Consider the following 23,246-nt stretch of genomic DNA (forward strand, 5'->3'; position numbering starts at 1 on the left):
CTGTATTTACCTTACTATGTTGTCCTGGGGATGTGCCCGGCACATCACAAACACTCAGGAATTGGGAACTGCTCTTATCATTGTTTCTTTAATACTTCATTCAAGGCATACTTTGTAGAAATAATGAAATTAATCAAATATCGGCATGCCTTAAGGACTTCACAGCACAGAAATGAAGAGTAAGCAAGTGCACATGTCGGGTAATGCATGAAGATGCTTGTAGGACAGGGATTGCACAGAGCTTTGGGAGTTCACAAACCAACAAATGATACATCCCTGGTCTGATACAGCCAAAATTGCTTCCCAATGGTTAGACTTACCATCTTAGTATTCGCTAGATACAAGCTTGTTTTATTTTAATCTTACAGTATTAATAAACTGCTGCTGCTAAGTCACTTCAGTCGTGTCCAACTCTGTGCAACCCCATAGACGGCAGCCCACTAGACTCCTCTGTCCTTGGGATTCTCCAGGCAAGAACACTGGAGTGGGTTGCCATTTCCTTCTCCAATGTGTGAAAGTGAAAAGTGAAAGGAAGTCGCTCAGTCATGTCCGACTCTTAGCAACCCCATGGACTGCAGCCTACCAGGCTCCTCCATCCATGGGATTTTCCAGGCAAGAGTACTGGAGTGGGGTGCCATTGCCTTCTCCATTAATAAACTACTACATAGAATAGAATAGATATAGATAGAATAGATCAGCATAAGCAATGCTGGATAGAGACAATAAAAACTAAATAAGATTCCACTAAGATAACTGAGTGAAAATAATAATTAGCTTTCTCTGCTCTCTGTTAAGTTTTTTAATATACAAAAAAAAAAAATCCACATTTCATTAGTATTTTTGTTGTTGGAGTTAATCCAAAAGCTTAGAACTGGCTTTAGTAACTTTATAAACCTGGCATCATATAATTCTGTTGTTGATGATGTACCGGGATCAAGGACTCAGTGGAATATTTGGGACTAATTTCTTCACATCACCTGTTGCTTTCCAAGGCTTTTAGTAAGGGATGACAAGAGACCTGATTTTTAACTAAGTTCCAGATTTTTTTTCCTTCTCAGAACAAAGTATAAGTCCTGAGATGAGCAGGGAGAAGGAAGTGGATTAGATTAATACACTTTTAAGACTAGCAGGAGAACTGAAGACTGGTTTCTGCCTTGTACCTTTTTTATTCCACTTAGTGTCCACTTAATGTTTTCAGTGAAGGCATACCAATAGCCTGGTAGGTGTAATTATTCAAAATTTAAAAGTATTCACAGTCCTGTCAACAGATTAGTGGTAAACTGTGGCACATCCCTGCCATAGACTACTACCCAGGAATAAAAAGGATTAAACTATTGATACATGCAACAACTTGGGTGAATTTCCAGAGAATTATGCTGAGTCAAAAAAGCCAGTCCCAAAAGGTTACACACCATATTGTTTCACTTATATAGATCCCTTGAAATGACAAAATTATAGAAATGGAGAACAGGTTAGTAGTTTCCAGGCAGGGATTAGGAGGTAGGAAGGGCAGGAGGGAAATTATTACAGTTATAAGAGGGCAACATGAAGATCCTTGGGGTGATGGAAATATTCTGTTGCTTGACTATACCAATGTCAATATTCCTGGTTATAATATATGACAGTTTACAAGATGTTACCACAATAGGGAAACTGGGTGAAGGGTACATGATATCTTTCTGTATTCTCTCTTACGAGTTCATGTGGATCTACAGTTATCTGAAAAGGAAAAAGTCAAATTTTTTTAAAAATTAGCTACAGTAATTTCCACATAGATAAGCACTTAATATGTCTTAAGCCCCACATTTTTAACATAATTAAATACTACAAAAAGCAGTTGCTTGTATAGCAACTTTTTTTCTATTGTAGAAACCTTAGAACATATGGACAAACACAGAATGAAATAGAAGCAGAAAAATAAATATAATTACTATTATCTTTTGGTATTCTTCATTCTGTTGGGTTTTTTTCTGAATTTGTATTTTTTTCAGTTATAATTGGGAGTACACAGTTTATGTGGTTTTGCCTTCTGCTCTCTGAAATTTTATATCATGCAGATTTCTGTCTTTAAAATTCTTCAAAAACAAATTTCATGTAGCTGTGTATACCATTTTGTGGATGTTCTATAGTTTATATATTCATTCTCTAATTATTAGATATTTATCCATTTTATATGATAGATATCCTGACACATAAATCTTTCTACAATTCCTGTTTTTTCCTTAATGTAAGTTTTTGTGAATAGAAATCCTGAATTAAAGTGCATGAGCATTTTTGAGGTTCTTTGATATAAATTATCAGATTGCTTTCTGGAAAAGTAGTACTCTTCCCCATTCCCCATCTCCCCACTCTGACCACCATCATAGTTGTGACAATCAAAAGTGTTTCCAGACATTGCCAAATCTCCCCCTGAGGGACAAAATTGCTGCTGGTTGAAAACTACAGATTTAAGATTTACATGCGCAGTGAGGCACTTAATGTTCGAATGTCTCTAACACTGTGTACACTAATGTCCTGAAGTGTAGGCTCTCAGGGTGCTTTTCTTTCTCTGAAGTGCATATGTGTGTGTTGTCTGCAGAGTAGAACAGGCTAACCATTTCTTTAAGGCTAAGTGACTTTGTTACTACCTCTCTGGATTCCCAGTTATTAGAGGAAATTTAAAGTGACCACACTGTCCTACAAAAATTATTTCCCCTAATATCTACTATGGTATTCTGAAGTGTCAGTCAAGTATATCTATCCTAAAGGGGGCCCAATTAACTGAGAACAACTTGGTTCCCTTGACTTTGTATGTAAAGGGAGGAAAAAGAATGGAGTGAGATTATTGCTAGTTAAGTTTGAGCCTTAAAAATCCTAAGAAGGGGACTTCCGTGGTGGTCCAGTGGTTAAGACTCCACACTCAGAGCACAGGGGGCCCGGGCTCGATCCTTGGTCAGGGAACTAGATCCCACATGCCACAACTAATACCCAGCACAGCCAAATTAAATAATTAAATAAATCTTTTTTTTTTTAATCCTTAGAAGGATTTACATAGCAGGAGCTCCCAGTTGAAGGTTTGTCCCTCACATCTACATCTGGCTTCACCTTCTGTTCTTGTTAGAAAGCCCCTGTGTGAAATGACCACCTCCGTTATTTCTATCATATTTCAAAACATCATGGAGTCCTGGGAACCCACAGTCTCTTTCTGATGTATGACTTTCTGCACCCAGATCTTCTAGTAGCTCAGTTGTGGTTGATGAATTGCCCTAATCCAAGTAAGACAAGAGGCAATTTACTTTGAAAGTGAGGAACGTGCAAATACATTGTTAAAAACATAAATTCACTGCAAATACTCTTATCATTAAGTGATATGAAACACGTTTAAGTCTGTTTTCCAGTAAAGACATGAACCTTTGAAATGTGTTAGTCCACAGTTCTGAAGTGTCAGATTTAGGTTATGAAGGTGAGTTTGACATTGACTTTCTCTACTGGCTGTTTCTTTTCTGTTTGTTCCCCTTAGGAGCAGTGTCACAGGTGCTGGACAGCCTGGAAGAGATTCATGCACTTACAGACTGCAGTGAAAAGGACTTAGATTTTCTACACAGTGTTTTCCAGGATCAGCATCTTCACACACTACTAGATGTAAGTCTTTCTCTTTATTAATTTTTTTGGGTAAACTGAATAGTTACCATAACAGTCCTTTTTCAGTTGCTGCCTGTCTGTGAGAAATGCAGGAAGTCATCCATCATAGATTCATAACTGAAATTAAGTATCTTATATATGGTACAAATGCAATAAAGCCTAACAAGTCACAGTGGAAAAAAATAAGTATATATGTATATCTTTAGAAGAATCCATTGAGCTTTGCTGTGATTACCTCTCATTGCTTCTAAATATTGTTTTCAAACATTGCACCTCAAACATGAGTATAGGAGAGAGAGAATTAAGCTAGATGTTGTGCTGCTACTGCTAACTAACTCACTTCAGTCGTGTCCGACTCTGTGTGACCCCATAGACGGCAGCCCACCAGGCTCCCCCATCCCTGGGATTCTCCAGGCAAGAACACTGGAGTGGGTTGCCATTTCCTTCTCCAGTGCATGAAAGTGAAAAGTGACAGTGAAGTCACTCAGTCGTGTCTGACTCTTTGCAACCCCATGGACTGTAGCCTACCAGGCTCCTCCGTCCATGGGATTTTCCAGGCAAGAGTACTGGAGTGGGGTGCCATTGCCTTCTCCAAGACGTTGTGCAGTGGACTCTATTCACACACACATCTCATACTTAACATTGCTGGCTTTCATAAACTCGGTGTCTCTCTATAAAACATAAGGATATATTCCATTATAAAATATGACAGACTGCACTGACAGATACAAGTCAGAAGCTGACAGTTCACATCTGCCTTCATTTCAGTCATATTTTAAGTAAAATACCTTTCTTAGCACATATTAGTCTACTTGTACATATTAGTCTTTTTACAAGAAAAATCTTCCCTTCATAAGAATAAAATTTGCTTTGGGATGCCTAGAACTTTGTGGTGCTCACTGATTAATCAACCATATGATACTTATTAAACTAATGCAAATTTCCCATAATGTATTCTACAGAGCATTGTTCTGGGAGATAGTTGTGGGTGTTACCATTCAAGAGAGAGGAGTAGATCTAAAATTTATTGATTAAATTTTTTTACTGACTATATAAGTTTGAGAAATGCTATGTTCTTTATTCCCTTTATATGGATTCACAACAGGTGCTAGTATATAGCAGCTCTAAGATGTCCTATAGCAAAAAACCCAATTAACTCTAATAGCATTTCTCAAACTAATTTGGGCAGAGAATTTTCATTCACAATCCTGCCAAATTGGTAAGGACCAGTTTGGGAAAAGCCAAGCTAAGAGTGTCACAGTATGTTTCAACTTCCCACCAAGTATAGTATCTCACAGTTGCTTCTATCCATAGATTTGATTAAGTTAATCACCATTTTAATAGTTACGCATTTTAACAGAGTATATGTATTAATTCAGGACTGAGTAACTGCTACAGCATGCAATCCTAAAATTTGAGTGGCTTAACAGAATAGAAGTTTATTTCTTGCTCACATCACAGTCAACTGCAGTAGGTGAGAAGGAGAGGAGCAGGAAGAGTCTCTTCCACACAGGCATTCAGGGATCCAGGCTTCTTCCACTGCATCCTTTGCACCCAGCCAGCAGATGAGAGAAAATGGAAAATTTTGCAGGGTGAGGGTTGCAAGTGGGCTGTATCAGAGTTGTCTGTGTTCCATTAGCAAATACTAGTTACATGCTTGAGTAGCTGCAAGAGAGCTAGGAAATAGGTTTTTTTTTTTTTTTTGGTTGGTTTTTTTTTTTTTGGTTGTTTGTTTTTTTTTAAACTTTTTATTTTGGATTGGGCTACCGCCAATTAACAATGTTGTGATAGTTTCAAGTGAACAGCTAAGGGACTCAGCCATACAAGGGAAATAGTTTTTAAATGTGCTAAGTGAAATAAGCCAGACAGAGAAAGACAAATACTGCATAGTATCAATTTTTTAAAAAGTCGAATTCATAGAAGCAAAGTGGAATGGTGGTTGCCCAGGCTGGGAGGTGGGGAAAATGGGGAGAAGTTGGTAAAAGGGTACAGACTTTTGGTTCTAAGATAAATAAGGTTGTTGTAGCCACGCATTCCGGGAAACAAACTCACTCAGAAGGACAATGCAGATAGTGGAGTGCAGTTTATTACACGGGTGGGCCCAAGGCAGAGTCTCCTCTTGAAGCCAAGGACCCCAACCAGTTTTTGTGAAAACCTTATATACCCAAAGGGTACTTGCTCAAACCCACCTCCCCAAATTCCTTGAAACTAGTCTGGACAAGGTAAAAGAGAGATAGGGTCAAAGTTAACTTATGAGTCATGTGTCACAAGACTAGATAAACGGTAGATATTTATCAATAGGCCTGTGGTCATATCCCGATAAACATAATGGAATCTACCACTTTGTTCTGTTACAGAGATAATTAGCATATTCTTTTAGGCAGTGGAGAGTCCAAGTACAAGTCCTGAGGCTCTTTTATCAGGCGGGGTCTGGTTTTCCATTGGTATGCCATTTCTATAGACTCCAGGCACAAAGTTCAGAGTCCATTGGGAGGGTGGACCATGCTTGTAGCCTAATGTTCGCAGCCTGGCATAAGATGGAGCCCAGCTCTGTCTGTTTCCTCCTTCAAGGTCAGAGGATCTAATGTATAGAATGGTGACTATAGTTGATATCGCTGTATTTTATAATTGAAATTTGCTAAGAGAATACAACGTAAGTATTCTCATCCCCAAGAAATGATAACTATTTGAAGTGATGGATGTATTAATTAACTTGATTGTTAGAATCCTCTCACAATGTTTACATTTATCAAATCATCATGTAGTACACTTTAAATATATTACAATTTTATTTGTCAATTATACTTCAGTAAAGCTAAAAAATGTGCTCAGGAAGATAAGGAAATGGATTTTCTCCTTAGTGTAATTTATCTTAAGTAATTTGAGAACATTTCAGATTAAATTTATTTTAAATAACTTGTTATTTTCTTTGGACACCAAAAAGCCCTTGAAATGAATTCTATTTTGTGAACAGCTCCTAGCATTCCATTTTCTCCTTTGTTTTGTCATCATTGTTTTTGTTAATGTGTTATTTGAATTAGTTTGACCTCTTTAACTTGGCTATTTAAATATCTATTCTTTATCATTGTTTCATATGATGCAGAAAGTTTTGTTCTTTTTGGTTTTGGTTTTCTGTTTTTGTTGGGTTTTGTGTTTTTTTTTTGGCGAAGGCATACAGGAATTTCCCAACCAGGGATCGAACCCACACCCCCTATAGTGGAAGTGCAGAGTTTTAACCACTGGACCACCAGGGAAGTCCCAGATGCAGAAAGTTGTGACAGTTGTGAATTTTCCATAGAAGTCACAGCTTTTACTAAAACTAGTAAGTAGGATGTTTGAAAGAAGCTACAGTAGAGCATGAAGATTTGGTTTATTTCAGTACTAGTCAGTGCTAAGATTTACTGACCTTCTTTAGATCAAGGACTTTTTGTCACTTAAAGGCTAAAAGAAGCCCAAATTAGTTTTCAGAGTTATATTCTTCTTACTTAATGTAACTGAGCATACCAAGCTTGAGACTGCAGAGGAAATACAAGAACATTGCTAGCTTCTACAAAGAGGGGCAGATAACCAAACACAGGCTGGATTTTGGAACTGAGCCAGGCCGCCATTACCATCCAATGCTAAACTTCTCAGACCTCACTGCAAATATTTATTTTGAATAACTGCTGCATTCTCGGGTAGACGTAGAGATTCGTAGACTTTAGTGAGGAAAACTGTGTTTAAAGTTCCTTTGGATTTTTATTAATTATAAACTTAGAAGTGTCTGTATCAGTATCTGCGCCATCGATGCTTCTCTATTTGAAAAGGAGCTGGTGGCCTAAAAATAAGCCATGCTCCCCCAAAGATATCACGTCTTAAGAATTTTGCAGACAAGCACTACATGTGAAGCCCAGAACTCTCCTGAGATGACTGACTATAAGGCCAGCTCTGGGCAGTGTTGGGATGCATTTGATCCAAACTGAGCCATCCTTCAACGAAAGCTCAATCATCCTGAATGAGATAATGCCCCCATGATCTACAGCCCTTAAATATGGCTCATTAAACTCTTGTTTCAGAGTTAGCAGGCAACATTTCAATCATGAGATCCATGAAGTGTTCAAATGGCTGCCATTTAAAGAAGTCTAGCCATTGAAAAATGTTTAAGTACTTCAGAACTTATGGTCTGCATAACAAAAAAAGGATCATTGTACAGACCAACACTTGAGAAGAAGCTTTTCAACTTTAACCGTTCATTCTTCTTTCTGGTGTTCTTGGAATCAGATTGTTTTGTGTTACAGAATCTCTGTTGGTTCCTTTTCAAGAATTCCAAGCAGTGACACCTAGTGGCCTTGTTTTGTGGACCATGTCTTGATTGCTACTTTAATCTCACTGAGTCATTTCATGAAATATTTTTATTATACTTAAATAATTTCTACTAATTCAATAACACTCACAATCGCTAAGTCTGCAGCCATAATTTTTCAGCTGACCAAACGAAACAAGGTTAAGTTCCTGCAGAAGATAAAAGATTGTGTAGCACCCTGTTTTTTCTAGCCATTCCTTTAAAATAGCAACAAGCTCAGAATTTGAAGAAACATTCTTAGAATTAGTTTGAGGGAAACAAAATATCTGTTGTATGGAAAGAATTTACATTAAAACAAAAGGAAAAACACTGTGGGTTCCACTGCGGGAGGAAATACTTTAGATTTGAATTCTATTATAATCTGTAGTTAGAAATAGATCCAGAATGTCTAAATATTTTCTATTCAACTAGTTCACCCTGGCACACATATGCTGATTCTCATTTTGTAGGAAGAGATAAAGAGGAGGAACTGTGCCTGGTCCAGCTTGTTCCAGTATTTCTGCTTTCAAAGATTTAAAGCACTGGCACAGTGATGCTCTGTATATGAAATACATAGATCAGTATTAGTAAAATACACTTTGGTGTGTTTGCTAAAGCTGCCACAAATGGGGTGGCTTAAGATAACCGATTGGGCTTCCCCTGTGGCTCATCTGGTAAAGAATCCGCCTGCTATGCGGAAGACCTGAGTTCAATCCCTGGTTTGGGAAGATCCCCTGGAGAAGGGAAAGGCTATCCACTCCAGTATTCTGGCCTGGAGAATTCCATGGACTGTATAGTCCATGGGGTCACAAAGAGTCAGATACAACTGAGCGACTTTCACTAAGATAACAGATTATTCTTACACTTTTGGAGACTAGAAGTCTTAAGTCAGGTACCAGCAGAACCATGCTCCCTCCAAGGCTCCAGGGAAGAATCCTCCCTTGCTCTGGTAGTTGCCTGCAATCCTTGGTGTTTTTTGGCTTGTAGTTGCAGTACTTCAGTCTCTGCTGCCATCTCCATAGGGCATTCTCTGTATGTGTGTGATTCTGTGTCTTCACATGGCCTTCTTATCAGGATACTAGTCACTGGATTTAGGGCCCACTCTAGTCCAATATGACCTCATCCTAATTAATTACTATCTGCAAAGACCTGACTTCCAAATAAAGTCACATTCTGAGATTCCAGGTAACCATGAATTTGAGGGGAGAATCTCCAGCCCAGCACAACATGGAAAACTAATTTTGCCCTGAATTGATTTTTCAAGTATGAGTGCAGATTATAAAAATCAAATATAAAATAATGAAGTGTTACCCTGTTGTTCATTAGTTAGGCTTTCTTTCTTGGGAATTGATGTTAAAGTATAATTGTCTCTTTTACTAATATTTTGAATCAGTTTTGGAACTTGTATATGATACACTGGATGGTGAGATGATGGATGTGTTTTCATTGGGCTGAAAAATCAAGAGTTTTTTCCAGATATAAAGTATTTTGCAAATGTTATTTGGTGGTGATTCTCAGTCTTATTAAGTTCTTGTAGAAATTTTCCTAGTACAGAATTAATGTTTATTTTGTAAGTCAATAATGTTACAAAACATTGTTAAATTACACATTTATTCCTCTCTGCCAAACTTCGACAACTAAGTTTTAAACATTCACCCACCATCTGTCATACCTCTGAGCAGCTGTTAACATTTGTTACAGACTGCTGTTTCCATGGTAAATGTGGTACCCCACTTAATTAAGATTATTTTCTTGAGAAGTTCTTAAAAAAAAAACCCAGTGATTAGATTAATAATGCAAAGACTAACTACAATAGCAATTTAGCAGTTTTATAAGTAATTTTTATAATAAAATAATATTTTAAAATATTGTGTAGAAATGAGTTGATGTCTTTAATCCTCCATATTTTATGTTATTGACATCTTTATTATGATTTTTTTTTTCGCTTCTTAGGGAGAGTTAGAGAGTTTTTCTGTCTGACCTGGAGTTAACACTGGAAAACTACAACTCTTGATTTACTGTTTTGCTTTTTTAAAGATAGTAAATTGGTAGTCATATTTGGAAATAGCTTATTTTTAGAACTCAGAAGTTTCCTAATAGGGAAAAACATGGAACTTCTGCAATAATTTGATGTTTTTGAGCAATCTGGGGTCTGAGAAGTAAGTTGATACAGTGTTGAGTTTGGATGTTTAAATAGGTTACCAGTCAGGAAATACCAAAGCTAAGTTTCCCATGGACTTGTAGTCTGGTCGATTTGCACTTACATGTCTGCAAAAATAAGGCCTGAGGACCTTTAGAGGCTGAGCTACTAGTACCTTCCCAGGGTCCCATGTAATCTTAAAGAGTAAACTTCAGCAAATATGAAACCATCTGGGTGGTAAGTGCCAGGGCACAGGTGGCCTTGTGCCACCTGCCTCCTGGGGCTGGAGATTGAAGTATCCCAAGCTTGCTTTAGGCATGGGGGGTCTCATTCCTCTGTTTTTAACTGATTGGGCAAAAACTCCAATGTCTGTTTCCATCACGTACCAAAATATTAGTATCAATAGGGAAGTGTCATGTGAAACAACATTCCTAAGATAAAGAGAACTAGAACTATCATCTGACCTAAATATTTTCAAATTAGTTTTTCTTCATTCTCAATGTAAATATCAATAAACTTAAAGGGGGGGGGAAGCTACTAGGAATATGGTCATTTGTTAAGCAGCAATAGAAAACTAATATAACCAGAAACAAAGCAAGGATTTTCCACTATTACCACTTCTATTTAATATTTTTATGGTGGTTCTGGCCAGTGCAGTAAAGCAAGAGAAAGAAATTCAAAGCATGCAGCCTGGAAAAGAAGTAAAGCCATATTCTCATAGAGAAATATTCTTATATATAGAAAATCCTAAGGAAACTACAAAAGATCTACTAGAACTAATAGATAAGGTTAGCAAAACTGCAGGATACAAGATCAACATACAAAAATTAACTATACTTTTATATAAAAGCAATGAATAAAGTGAAAGTAAAATTTTAAAAATACAATACTATTGTAAAGGATAAAACAATTGAATAAAAGAGATATAAGATTATACACCAAAAACTATAACCATTGTTGAAAAAAAGTAAGGAAGATGTAAATAAACCATTCCCCCCTCTCCTTAGCCCCTGGCAGCCACCATTCCACTTTCTGTCTCAAGGAATTTGACTACTGTAGGTTCCTCAGAGAAGTGGAATCATACCTTATTTGTTCTTTTGTGACTAGCTTATTTCACCAAACATAATGGCCCCAGGGTTCATCCTTGTTATAGTATGTATCAGAATCTCCTTCCTTTTAAAGACTGAAAAATACTCCATCTTGTGTATATACTACATTTTGTTTATCCATTCATCCAATATCAATATTTTGTGGCAGATAATTATATACTTGGAAAAGGTAAATCCTCCAGGTAAAAGTGGCCAGTAGTGGGGAATTCAGCCTTAGTTTCATCCCCAGGCAATTGCGCTCTCTCTGGTCTCCAGGTTAGCTCCTGATATACATCTCTGTGAAAGGAATGTGTGAGTTTCACTGAAACTGTTGTTAACTACAGCAGTCCCTCTCATTCCCTTATTTGTCCAGGTGAATCACCTCCTAAAAGAGTGATCAGAATTTATTCTAAAATACCAAGAGTCAGCTTGTCCCCAGCACCAGTGTTTCCCACTGAGTGTTCTTCTATTTTTGTAGCACTGTAGTCCACTTTACCAGAAGGCAGAGGAATGTTCAAAAAGCCTTCCAAGTGCAACAGGCTCTGATTCTTCTTCATGCTGTTCCCAAGGGAAGGGTTGGGGGGGTGTTCCCCCATAAAAGAATGTGGCATGCTCAGTTGAAGAATGTTCGATGTGGTTGGCTTGTAGCCTTCACATCCAAGAACATAGTTGCTTTCTTCTCTTTGTGGTCCTTCAAACATTATCTCATAAAACCACTTCTGCCAGACTGTCTTTTTTGTTCTCTTTTAACTTCCCACAACAAATTCATTTTTGCTACAGCTATTTGTACCAATGCTTGGTGTTTCCTTATACAAAATAATTCATATCCTAAGTCAAAACTTACTGAACTGCCTCAGTAATGAAATATCATATGACATACCTAATGTAAATATTTTCTTTCAAAGAAGCAAATTAATAATAGGAAATTCAGTTACCCTAAATAGTATTTAACTACTAATGTAGATGTTTCAGAAGAACACCTTATGAAATGAGGTTTTAGCACTTTTTTTTTAATTTTAGTAGGTTTTTTATGGAAAAGAAATGTTTATCATAGTGAAATTTCTCACATTTGGAAAAACTCTTGGATCTAGTATTTGAAAGTGTCCTATTTCATAAGATTTAATTAAAAGTAAAATAAAGCCTGCCTGTATCATCTAACTGGTTATTTTTCCTCATGCTTTCTTTTGCTTGCTCAAGAATAGGCATTATGATTTGTTTCTTACAAGGCTTCATTTTAGAGTTATTGGCCAACTGAAAAAGACCGAGTGAGGTCAGTCAAGTTAGGTCATCTGAGGCCAGTGTTTGAGTTTCTCAGAGCAAGCAGCCAACTGAACAGAAATCCACCACAGTGGCCTATGTTGTTAGGCCATCAACAGTCTTTTTAGATTGAACTAGGAGGTTAAGCGGAGAAGGCAGTGGCACCCCACTCCAGTACTCTTGCCTGGAAAATCCCCTGTACCGAGGAGCCTGATGGGCCACAGTCCGTGGGGTCTCGGGGAGTCGGACACCACTGAGCGACTTCACTTTCACTTTTCACTTTCATGCATTGGAGAAGGAAATGGCAACCCACTCCAATGTTCTTGCCTGGAGCATCCCAGGGATGGGGGAGTCTGGTGGGCTGCCGTCTGTGGGGTCGCACAGAGTCAGACTGAGGTGACTTAGCAGCAGCAGCAGCAGCAGCAGCAGCAGCAGGAGGTTAAGCAAGTCTTGATTTCTTGGATCAAAGATAAATCCCTGAAAGAGCAATGTTCTAATAGGATTGAAACACAAGCAGCTCTGTACACAGACAAGGAAAACCTAAACCAAACAGGGGCCTCCTTGGTAGGATTTTGCTGTCAAGATCCAGTGTATTTTGCAACCCTTTCAGGAAATCTTAAAATGGTCCAGATATATTGATTTTTAATTTCCTGTTTGCCATCAGAAGAAAACTTTCATAATGGATTTAGGTAGAGCAGTATAGCACTAGGCCACTAGGCCAGTCCTAAGACTCAAAAGTGTATACACCCCCACCATGAGTTTCTAAAACTTGATTTAAGGGTTTCCAGCAACATTCTTATTGGCCACTAAGTAAACTCCATTGGGTATCCATTTCTAACTTGAGTTATCCAGTATTAAACTGGGCCATAATATTGGTAGCAGCCCTGAATCTTTCTCTAGGAAAAATCTAAATTCCAAGGTGCGACTCTTGCCAGTTTATTACCATCACTAGATTTGTGGATTTGATACACATTTTTATCAAGTGAGAAACAAATTTAGTTTAAGATTTATAAAATTTAGCTATTTGCATGTTTTCTGAACTTTTAGAGGGAAAGTTAATACATAGTACAAATTGTGAAGGATCATGTACAGATAATGAAAGTACACTCATCAAATGAATGGAATATATTATCTCCATTTCAGATGGAGAGTCATCGGCATGACTAATCTTTGAGTGCTTTCTTCAGTTTTTTTAATCGAATTGATTTTTAGAAATTTTACAAAATATAAACTGTTAGGCAGTTTTTTATGCTGATAGAATAGGCATTATTTAATCCTGTGAGAGCAAAATGCCTCAGTGATTTAATTTCCTTTTCTAAATCATAATATCCCAATGATGCATAATCATCTTTAGGTTTGTAAGATAGACAGACTATATAAGTTCTTCCCAAAGTTTAATTGTAGCTCCTAAAGTATTTGAAAATGCCATTTTAAATTTTGTAGTGTGTTTATTTCACACTTAATTGTTTCCCATCACACAATCTTTATACCACTATTAAATATACTGCTGTTTTCCAAGTTTCAACTATGTCATTGTTTTAAACTGAAGTATAGTTGCCATATAATATTATATGTTATAGGTGTGCAATTAGTGGGGCTTCCTTGGTGGCTCAGACAGTAAAGAATTTACCTGCAGTGCAGGAGACCTGGGTTGCATCTCTGGGTTGAGAAGATCCCCTGAAGGAGGGCATGACAACCCACTCCAGTATTCCTGCTTGGAGAATCCCCATGGACAGAGGAGCCTGGCAGGCTATAGGCCATAGGGTCGCAAATTGTCAGACATGACTGAGCAACTAAGCATAGCACAGCACAGTACAATTAGTGATTCACAATTTTTAAAGATTATAGTCCATAGTTATTATAAAATGCTGGCTATATTCCCATGTTGTACAGTACATCCTTATAGCTTATTTTATACCTAATTGTTTGTCCCTCTTAATCCCTTCCTCACTGGTAATCACTGGTTTGTTCTCTATGTGTCTCTTTCTTTTTTGTTATATTCACCAGTTTGTTTTATTTTTAGATTCCACCTAGAAGTGATATCATACAGTATTTGTCTTTCTCTGTCTGATTTATTTCACTTAGCATAATGCCTGCTGCAAATGGCAAGGTTTCACTCTTTTTATGACTGTGTAGTATTCCATTGTGTGTGTGTGTGCACACGTGCCTGTGTGTGCACATCTTCTTTATCCATTCATCTATTGATGGACACTTGGGTTGCTTCCATAGCTTGGCAATTGTAGATAATGCTGCTGTGAACATTGGGGTGCATGTATCTTTTCCAATTAGTGTTGTTGTTGTTGTTTTTTTTTTTTTTAAGAAACATACCCAGGAATAGAATTGCTAGATCATATGGTAGTTGTATTTTTAGTTTTTTGAGGAACCTCCATACTATTTTCCACAGTGGCTGTACCAATTTACATTCTTACCAATAGCATACTAAGGTTCCCTTTTCTCCACATCCTCACCAACATTTGTTATTTGTGTTCTTTTTGATGATAGCCATTCTAACAGGTGTGAGGTGATATTTCACTGAGGTTATCATTTGCAATTCCCTGATGATTAGCAATGCTGAGTGTCTTTTCATGTGCCTGTTGGTTATCTGCATTTCCTCTTTGGAAAATTGCCTATTCAGTTCTTCTGCCCATTTTTTAATCACATTATAATTATTTCTTTTTTTTTTTTTTTGATGTTGAGTTGTATATGTGTTATTTATAAATGTTGGATATTAGCCCCTTATCAGTCATATTATTTACAAGTATTTTATCCCATTCAGTAGGTTGTCTTTTTATTTTGTGACTGTGTCGTGTTTAATGACATTAAAGATCTTTGAGAGGACATTTTTATATTTTTAACCTAAAGACAGTGAGTTGATACATAAACTTGAGCAAGAAAAGTAGTTCTTTAGAGCTCAGATGTTCTCTGATTTCTAGCTTCAGAAGACCACCTCCAGCACAGTAGTTGAATATCAGTTCCTTATATTTTAGTATTAAATCACCTTTCCCTAACATTTTTCCAGTTCTCAAATGTATTTTTTAAAATACTGTTGGATATCAATGGCTGATCTGCTGGGTTCCTTGAAAGGATGCGACATTGGAACTTTGTTCCTAATCACCTAGCTTCTTCACAGCAACTGTAAAGAAATTCTTAATATGATAGTCTGTTTCCAGAGCAAGTCATTTAAATTCCCATTATCGTTGTGCAGTATAAACTTGTGAACACTGTTATTATCTTTTTACTAGCATTACAGACACATTTCTTTGCATACTTTGCAGCTAAATATTTGACTCTTGAAAACTTTAATTCTTTTCCAGCGGGGACTCTCCTTGATATCTTTGATTTAGGTGGTAAGATGGTGGTAGCTTAATGAACTTTTGTGTTCCATCAACTCTACAAACCCATTCATTCATTATTTGGCTCACATCTATAGCCTAGTTGCAAAAGTCATAATCTTTCTCATCTAAAGTATATTCTGGTCCTTAAGGTTTGGTTTTCTCTCTGCTAGTAAGTTAGTGGGACATCTAACCTGGTGATAGTAATTTTATAGGTTCTCCACTAACCATTCCATTTTAAATGTTGATACTGCTAAGTGCTGTGTACAAACTATGAACAAAACAGAAGCTTCTATTTGATGAAAGAAATCAGAAGACAGTGAGGTGCCATGGAGTAGGGTTAAAAAAACAAAAAAGAAACTTGATTTAGTGTTTTGCATGTAAATTAAAAAAATGACATTAACTTATTTCACCATCATTATGTTTGAAAGTACAATCTCAGCAGAATTCAATTTAGTATGACCACCAGCTTTATTCTGCTTTTATACAAAAACAACCCATCTCAAATATAGAATGTGGCCTCTTAACGGAACTGTGCTTTTATACTCCTTAAGACAGACAGATGAAGCGTGTCCTTGCAGCCATGTGGGGTCGTGTATGACCCAGTGCCAGACACTGGCAGTGAGCAGGCCTGTCTGGGAGTGACACAGTGTGAAACAGTCTGTTCCCCTTGCAGCTGTTCACATTTCCTCGTTTTGCCTTGGGCTGTGTGTGTGCGTGTGTGCATTTTAATAAAAAGTGCTGAACTTGCGTAACTATAATTGCATTAGAAAGAGAAAAACCCTAAGACATTCATTCTTGTTTTCTGTCTAGGAATAGTTTATTAAACATTCTTCCCTCCCTCTGCCTCACCCTCTACACCTCAGCTTTATAAACACACTTGAAGTCTTCAGATGGCAGGGAAGCAAACAACCAACAGAAATATATTTTGTCATTTCAATTCACCTTCAATTTGAGCTTCTAGAGCACGTGTTGGCAACTACAGCTGTCAGGCCAAATCCAGCCAGCCACCTGTTTTTGTAAATAAAGTTTTATGAGAACCCAGCCATGCCCATTCATTTATGGACTATTAATGGCTGCCTTCACACACACAGCAGGGTTGAGTGGTTGTGACAGAGTCCATATGGCCCACAAAACTGAAATGTTCATCGTTTGGCCGGGCAAGGATGAGGATTCTAAACATTCTTTAATAGGGCAAGACTTGCAGTTGATTGCTTAATATCTTTCAAATCATATTTGCTAAGTCACTTCAGTTGTGTCCAACTCTGTGGGACCCCATAGACGGAAGCCCACCAGGCTCCCCCGTCCCTGGGATTCTCCAGGCAAGAACACTGGAGTGGGTTGCCATTTCCTTCTCCAATGAGTGAAAGTGAAGTCGCTCAGTCGTGTCTGACTCTTAGCGACCCCATGGACTGCAGCCTACCAGGCTCCTCCGTCCATGGGATTTTCCAGGCAAGAGTACTGGAGTGGGGTGCCATTGCCTTCTCCACAAATCATATTTAGTTACTTTTTTTCCCTACAGCCTATAAATGGCATTTTCTACAGTTCTTTCCCCAAATATTTGCTGAAGGTGTCTCCCTGGCATGAGACTGTGTTACTGAATTCTAATACAAGCCATGGTACTGTAGTATGAGAGAAAGAACAGCACACATCAGGAGGCCGGTCTCTTCCCTGCTACTCTGGCTCCCAGATGCTGTGTGTTCACTTTATGTTACTGGATGTCAGCTCTCTCTTTTTTAAAATGGAGGAGTTGAATCATGTCAATATCTAAGATCTCTTTTACCTTGAAAAATTTTTGAAGTCAGGCCTGAAACATAGCAAAAAAATTAAAAGAATTAAATGTGGTCAAAATTTATTTCTTAATTTTGAGGGAAGGCTTTTAACTGTGTAGTCAGAAAGATGATCCATGATATCTGGTTCCTAAAGAAAGCAGTTAAAATAAGTATTCCTGCTCTGTTTCTTTTTTTTAAATATCCATTTATAGTTCCTATACACCAGTTAAATACTCCCTTTTTTGTTTAAGAAACATTTATTAAACATCTATTATGTACACAGTCTCAGAGTAGGTGCTGTTACTGAATGTCAAAGGACTCAAGAGTCTGATCATAGAAAAAAGAAAAAATACTTAAACAGCAGGTCCTGCAGTCATGTCCCTCAGGCAGCCAGTGCTCTCTTGGCTGTTAGCGCCCAGGGTATGGCAGGCATCCAGATCTTGTCTCAGTCCCAGGTTGCCTCTGCGTCATCGGCGTACTCTGCAGCTGGCCCCAGCAGCACCCTCTCAGCTCCTGCCTTCAGCCATGACCCCACAGGCACTTCTGGGTCCTCTTGGTCAGAGTTTCCACCAAGATGGCTCCAGCCAGATTACATTCTGAGGCAGCTCCCAGACTCACGGGAAACACATTCTTGCCACAACATACATTCCAAGTTCAGGCTGCCCTGCTATTGACCTCACCCTGCCATCAAGGACTGTCCCAGGCAGCCTCCAACCAGGAAAGAGGCTCTTTCCACTTGGGACCCCAAACACCACATGTCAGGCAAAATACAGTGCTGGGATGAGTATGGAAGGACCAATTTATCTACATTTCAGCAAGCCCTAGAGGGATGGCCTGGCAGCTTACTAACAGACCACTTACTTCCTACTGGCCTTAGCTCTGGGCTTTAGCTGAAGGTCTAAGACAGCAGGCCAAGTCCCCAAACCCCATCTTTCTAAGTATACTTTGTATATTGATAGATGGGGGCAGGCGACAAAGGGTGGGTGATAAACAAAGAGAGCCCGCCTTTGTTCTCAAGATTCACTCACCTAAGGAACCACATTGTAAGACCAAGCCAAAAATAAAAAGCCTCCAGTAACAGAGTGATTCTGGGAGCTTGGAGTTTTTGTTGCTTTGTAAGTTAAAAACTAATGTGCATTTATTAAATGTGTAAATAGAAATTAATCATGGTTGAAAATTTTGAAAGTAACATTAGCAATAGTCCTTGGTCAAGCAGGGCTTCCCTGATAGCTCAGTTGGTAAAGAATTTGCCTGCAGTGCAGGAGACCCCAGTTTGATTCCTGGGTCGGGAAGATCCACTGGAGAAGGGATAGGCTACCCACTCTAGTATTCTTGGGCTTCCCTTCTGGCTCAGCTGGTAAAGAATCCTCCCGCAATGCTGGAGACCTGGGTTCGATAGATCCCCTGGAGAAGGGAAAGGCTACCCACTCCAGTATTCTGGCCTGGAGAATTCCATGGACTGTATAGTCCATGGGGTCACAAAGAGTTGGACACGACTGAGCGACTTTCAGTTGGTCAAGAAAATGGCAAAACTCTTTGTGGTAAAATTAGGCATTATAAAGACATTGTAATTATAAATGACAGTGCCGACAACTTATAAAGCTTCAAATTAAATTTGGTCTGTTTTTAAACAGCATTCAAGAGTTTTAAAGATCTTTTCATTATTCATGTATATTTTTTCATTTTGTTTGCTTATTAATATGATGACATGTCAGGTGATAGTTTTAAGTGTTGGCTATTTTAAATGTGGTTTTTTATTTTTAACTTACAATTCCTTACTTTTGGAGGGTTGGGTTCTTTTCCCCTCCTACTTTTTATTGCAGATGTACAGTATTTAATTTGTCTCTATAGACTAGTCTGGGAACCAACACAGTATATAATATTATTTCTACTGAAAAATAATATTCACTGGTTCCAAATTTCAGAATTCACAATCTTTAGAGATGGAAGTCATTCAGAGGACAGAGACTGTGCTTATGTATGCTACAGGGATTTGAGCAAACTTTTATAAATAAGCCACATATTGCTAGTTCTCTAAATGTTAATATAATACTTTAAATAGACCAATATTTTACTAGCCTTCTTACATTATTTATTTAAGCTCTAATTTAGTAGTACTTTCTTAATGCTGACTTTTTCAGTGCTATCATTAGGCTTTATTTATTTGTCCTATCTATCTGCCTGTCAATCATTAGGAATTTTTATGTATGGTATGGCTCAAATATTTACAAGTCATTAAGTTTTATCTTGCATCAGTATAAACAAGTCTAACTGTAATCTGGAGAATGTTTACAGTATTTGACCTCTGCACTGGCACTGGTGCACGTAGGAGAGGAAAAAAAAAACAAAACCAATCCTTCAAAACCCCCCACCTATTTTAGAGAAGTTAGGAAATAGAAGTGGCAGACTAACCAAGATCAGTTTCAGCTTTTCACTTTTCAGAGCAGACTGTTGAATGAGATGTTTCATCCGAGGCAGAAAGTAATATTTTAATTGCATTTCTACACTATAGACATTTTTCTCTTAAAAAATTTCTTCAGAAAGTTAAATTTTGGATCATTTAGATTTGTGGAGTTTTTAAATTATCGATTCTTTTAATGTCTTCTTGTAATCTATGAATTTACAGGTTAAAACAGAAAAAGGTTTGTATTCTTAATTTCTTGCTGAAGGATGCCAGCACTGATACTGTTAATGAACAGCCCTAGTAAAATAAGTATAAACCTTTCATGAGAACATTCCTTCCTAGAAGGAGTTGGGTTTGCCCTTTCCCAAGATTTAGATTTCTGTGAAAATTCCTTCAGATATTTCTTGGCCAGAAAGCATTCTTTCTTTCTGCTCTCTATTCATCTTATTAAATGTCGCTTCTATCAGAGGGAAAAAATGCTGTGATTACTGAAATATTGATGATTTTTTAAAAGATGGACGTAGCACTCATCCTGACAAGTCTCATTTGAATGAATAAGAGATTTAAGAAGAACATCCCACTGCAGTCATCAGCATGCCTTTTTAAGGGGAAAATATTGTTTCGTGAGATAATAAATATGAAGCTTTGAATTTTAGCCAGGAATTATGAATGTTGATTGGATATTCTCCTTTGCTTTTAGCTGTATGACAAAATTAACACAAAGTCTTCACCGCAAATCAGGAATCCTCCGAGTGATGCAGTACAGAGAGCCAAAGAGGTAAGTGATAAGTATTTTGTAAATGTATTTGGGTTTCATATGTGCTACCTAATGAAAATGTTTCTGCCACACAGTAAGAGGCAGTTGCCTTGAAGTCACAGTAGACTATTATACTCAGATTTAGTATTTCTAAGTTTATCACTGAGCATTTACATACAGAAAAGAAAAAAGAAATCTTAGCAGCAACGTTGCCTAGATTTCTAGTTCTGGTTCTGCTATGTAAACTTGAACAGGTTAGCATATTGATTTTACTTCTCTTTTTAAAAAGAAGGAAAAAGTTATTTTACCACACTTGGTGGAAATAGATGTGCTATGAAAATTTGGGTTGCTTTTTTTAAGGTGGTAATATTCGAAAGTTAATTAAATATTTACAGCAGCTAACTTCAGAGAGAAGTCATTTTTATGAATTGCCAGTTAATGTACATCTTTCACAAACTTTTAACTTTTTATTATAGAAACATTAGAAAACATGTTAACATGTTTTCAACATTAGAAAAATATTGCAGAAAGTTTGGAAAGTAGAAATTCATCTATAATCCCATCTCCTTACAGTAATTTTCACTTTCACTTCCCTTTTTCCATTCACTATCATTTGCATATAAATTTTTTGTAGTTACAATCAAAATTTATCTTTCTGTTGAAAAGTGAAAGTGTTAGTCACTCAGTCGTGTCCGACTCTTTGTGACCCCATGGGCTGTAGACCACCAGGCTCCTCTGTCCATGGGATTTCCCAGGCAAGAATACTGGAGAGGGTAGTCATTCCCTTCTCCAGGGGATCTTCCCAACCCAGGGATCAAACCCCAGTGTCCTGCATTGCAAGCAGATTCTTTACCATCTGACCCACCAGGGAAGCCCCAATCTTTCTTTTAACCTAATATAATATAATAAGCATTTTTCCATGCTTCTACTTGGTCTTTGTAAATAAGTTCTAATATTGGCATAGTTTTTTCTTTGCTATTACTAAATTATAACAATGCCTCCATTGTTAGACACCTAGTGATTTCTTTTCACTTTTTGATGTCATAAAAGTCTTCATCCAAAGAAATATTTTCCTTTGAAAAAAATTACTTTTATTATAAAATGAAATTACTATGTGAAAGAATATGAAGACCTAATTCCTTCCCAATCAGATTTTAAACACAAAACCTGTACTGGAAAATATATATTCACTGAGAAACAAGACCAAGGAAATAGAGGTGGCAACAGTCAGAAGAGACTCTCTCTAAATTAGGAGACCACACTGCAGTGCTTAAAATCATAGGCTGTGAGAGTAACAGAGAACCAGAGAGAGTATATTGTTTCTTCTTTTGTTTCAATGGTAAAAAACGCAAAGCATAAAATACACCAAAGGAGAATCGGCTTATTATCATTAAACAATATGAATTAATAGCCTAATCAGCATGAGTTAAGAGTACATTTCCATAAGAAAGGAATCTCATAGTTTTCGTTGGTTTTTTCTTACCTAAGAAGGTGATTGAGTAGTACTAGCTAACATCTAATCTTTAGGCTGCTACTGCTACTGCTAAGTCGCTTCGGTCGTGTCCGACTCTGTGCGACCCCATAGACGGCAGCCCACCAGGCCCCGCCGTCCCTGGGATTCTCCAGGCAAGAACACTGGAGTGGGTTGCCATTTCCTTCTCCAATGCATGAAAGTGAAAAGTGAAAGTGAAAAGTGAAAGTGAAGTCGCTCAGTCGTGTCCAACTCTTAGCGACCCCATGGACTGCAGCCTACCAGGCTCCTCCATCCATGGGATTTTCCAGGCAAGAGTACTGGAGTGGGGTGCCATTGCCTTCTCCAATCTTTAGGCTAAGTGACCTCAAAACATCCCTTCCTGCTCCACTTGTAGGATTCTCAAAGGCAAGTCAAGAGACTCCTGGTGGGTACATGACTTGCATGCCCCTGACAGCCAATACTGCTCAAGCAATCCTTGATCAGCTTGACTTTTAGAATTGAGTACACAGAATTATAACCACTCTGAATCCAACTATCTACAGTTAGAACTGCAGTAATAGGTTTACTCTGAAAAGGAACAGAGGACTTCCCTGGGGCTCGTGTCACAAACTCCATTCTAGTGGTAAGGGATAACTTTTGAAGAACAATTTCATTTGAAAACAACCATTTAAACCTGTACAGAGAAAATGTTAGCAACTAATTAGTGAAGAAAATGTGAGTGAAAAGAGGAAAGTTTTTGATTGTTTCTTTTGTTTTTCAACTAGTGGTGGTGGTTTAGTTGTTCAGTCAGATCCAAATCTGCTACGCTACAGACTGTAGCCTGCCAGGGTTCTCTGTCCATAGGATTTCCCAGGCAAGAATACTGGAGTGGGTAGCTGTTCCCTTCTCCAGGGGACCTTTTCAACCCAGGGATCAAACCTGGGTCTCCTGCATTGACAGGTTGATTCTTTAACACTGAGCCCACTGGGAACCCTTTCATGCCCTGGCAATTAATTCTGGGAACCATTGCCAAGACGTGGTTTTATCTATGTGAGGAGATGAGTGTGGAGAATAACATTGATTCTGTCAGGCTACAAGGGA

General features: G+C 37.8%; 1 protein-coding gene across 9 annotated transcripts in view; it reads left to right on the forward strand.

Moving 5' to 3' along the window:
- Positions 1-23,246, forward strand: part of CASK (calcium/calmodulin dependent serine protein kinase) — a 374,249-nt gene that overhangs the window by 284,037 nt on the left and 66,966 nt on the right. For 8 of the 9 annotated variants that reach the window (XM_070366505.1, XM_070366507.1, XM_070366509.1 and 5 more), the window contains exons 11-12: positions 3,500-3,621; positions 20,636-20,713. In XM_070366505.1, the coding sequence (XP_070222606.1) occupies positions 3,500-3,621; positions 20,636-20,713 (200 nt within the window). Of the gene's footprint in view, positions 1-3,499; positions 3,622-19,941; positions 20,013-20,635; positions 20,714-23,246 lie in introns of those variants that run through there. The other variant, XM_070366511.1, reaches the window with a different exon arrangement.

Source organism: Bos mutus, chromosome X (assembly GCF_027580195.1).
Source record: "Bos mutus isolate GX-2022 chromosome X, NWIPB_WYAK_1.1, whole genome shotgun sequence".
NCBI lineage: Eukaryota > Metazoa > Chordata > Mammalia > Artiodactyla > Bovidae > Bos > Bos mutus.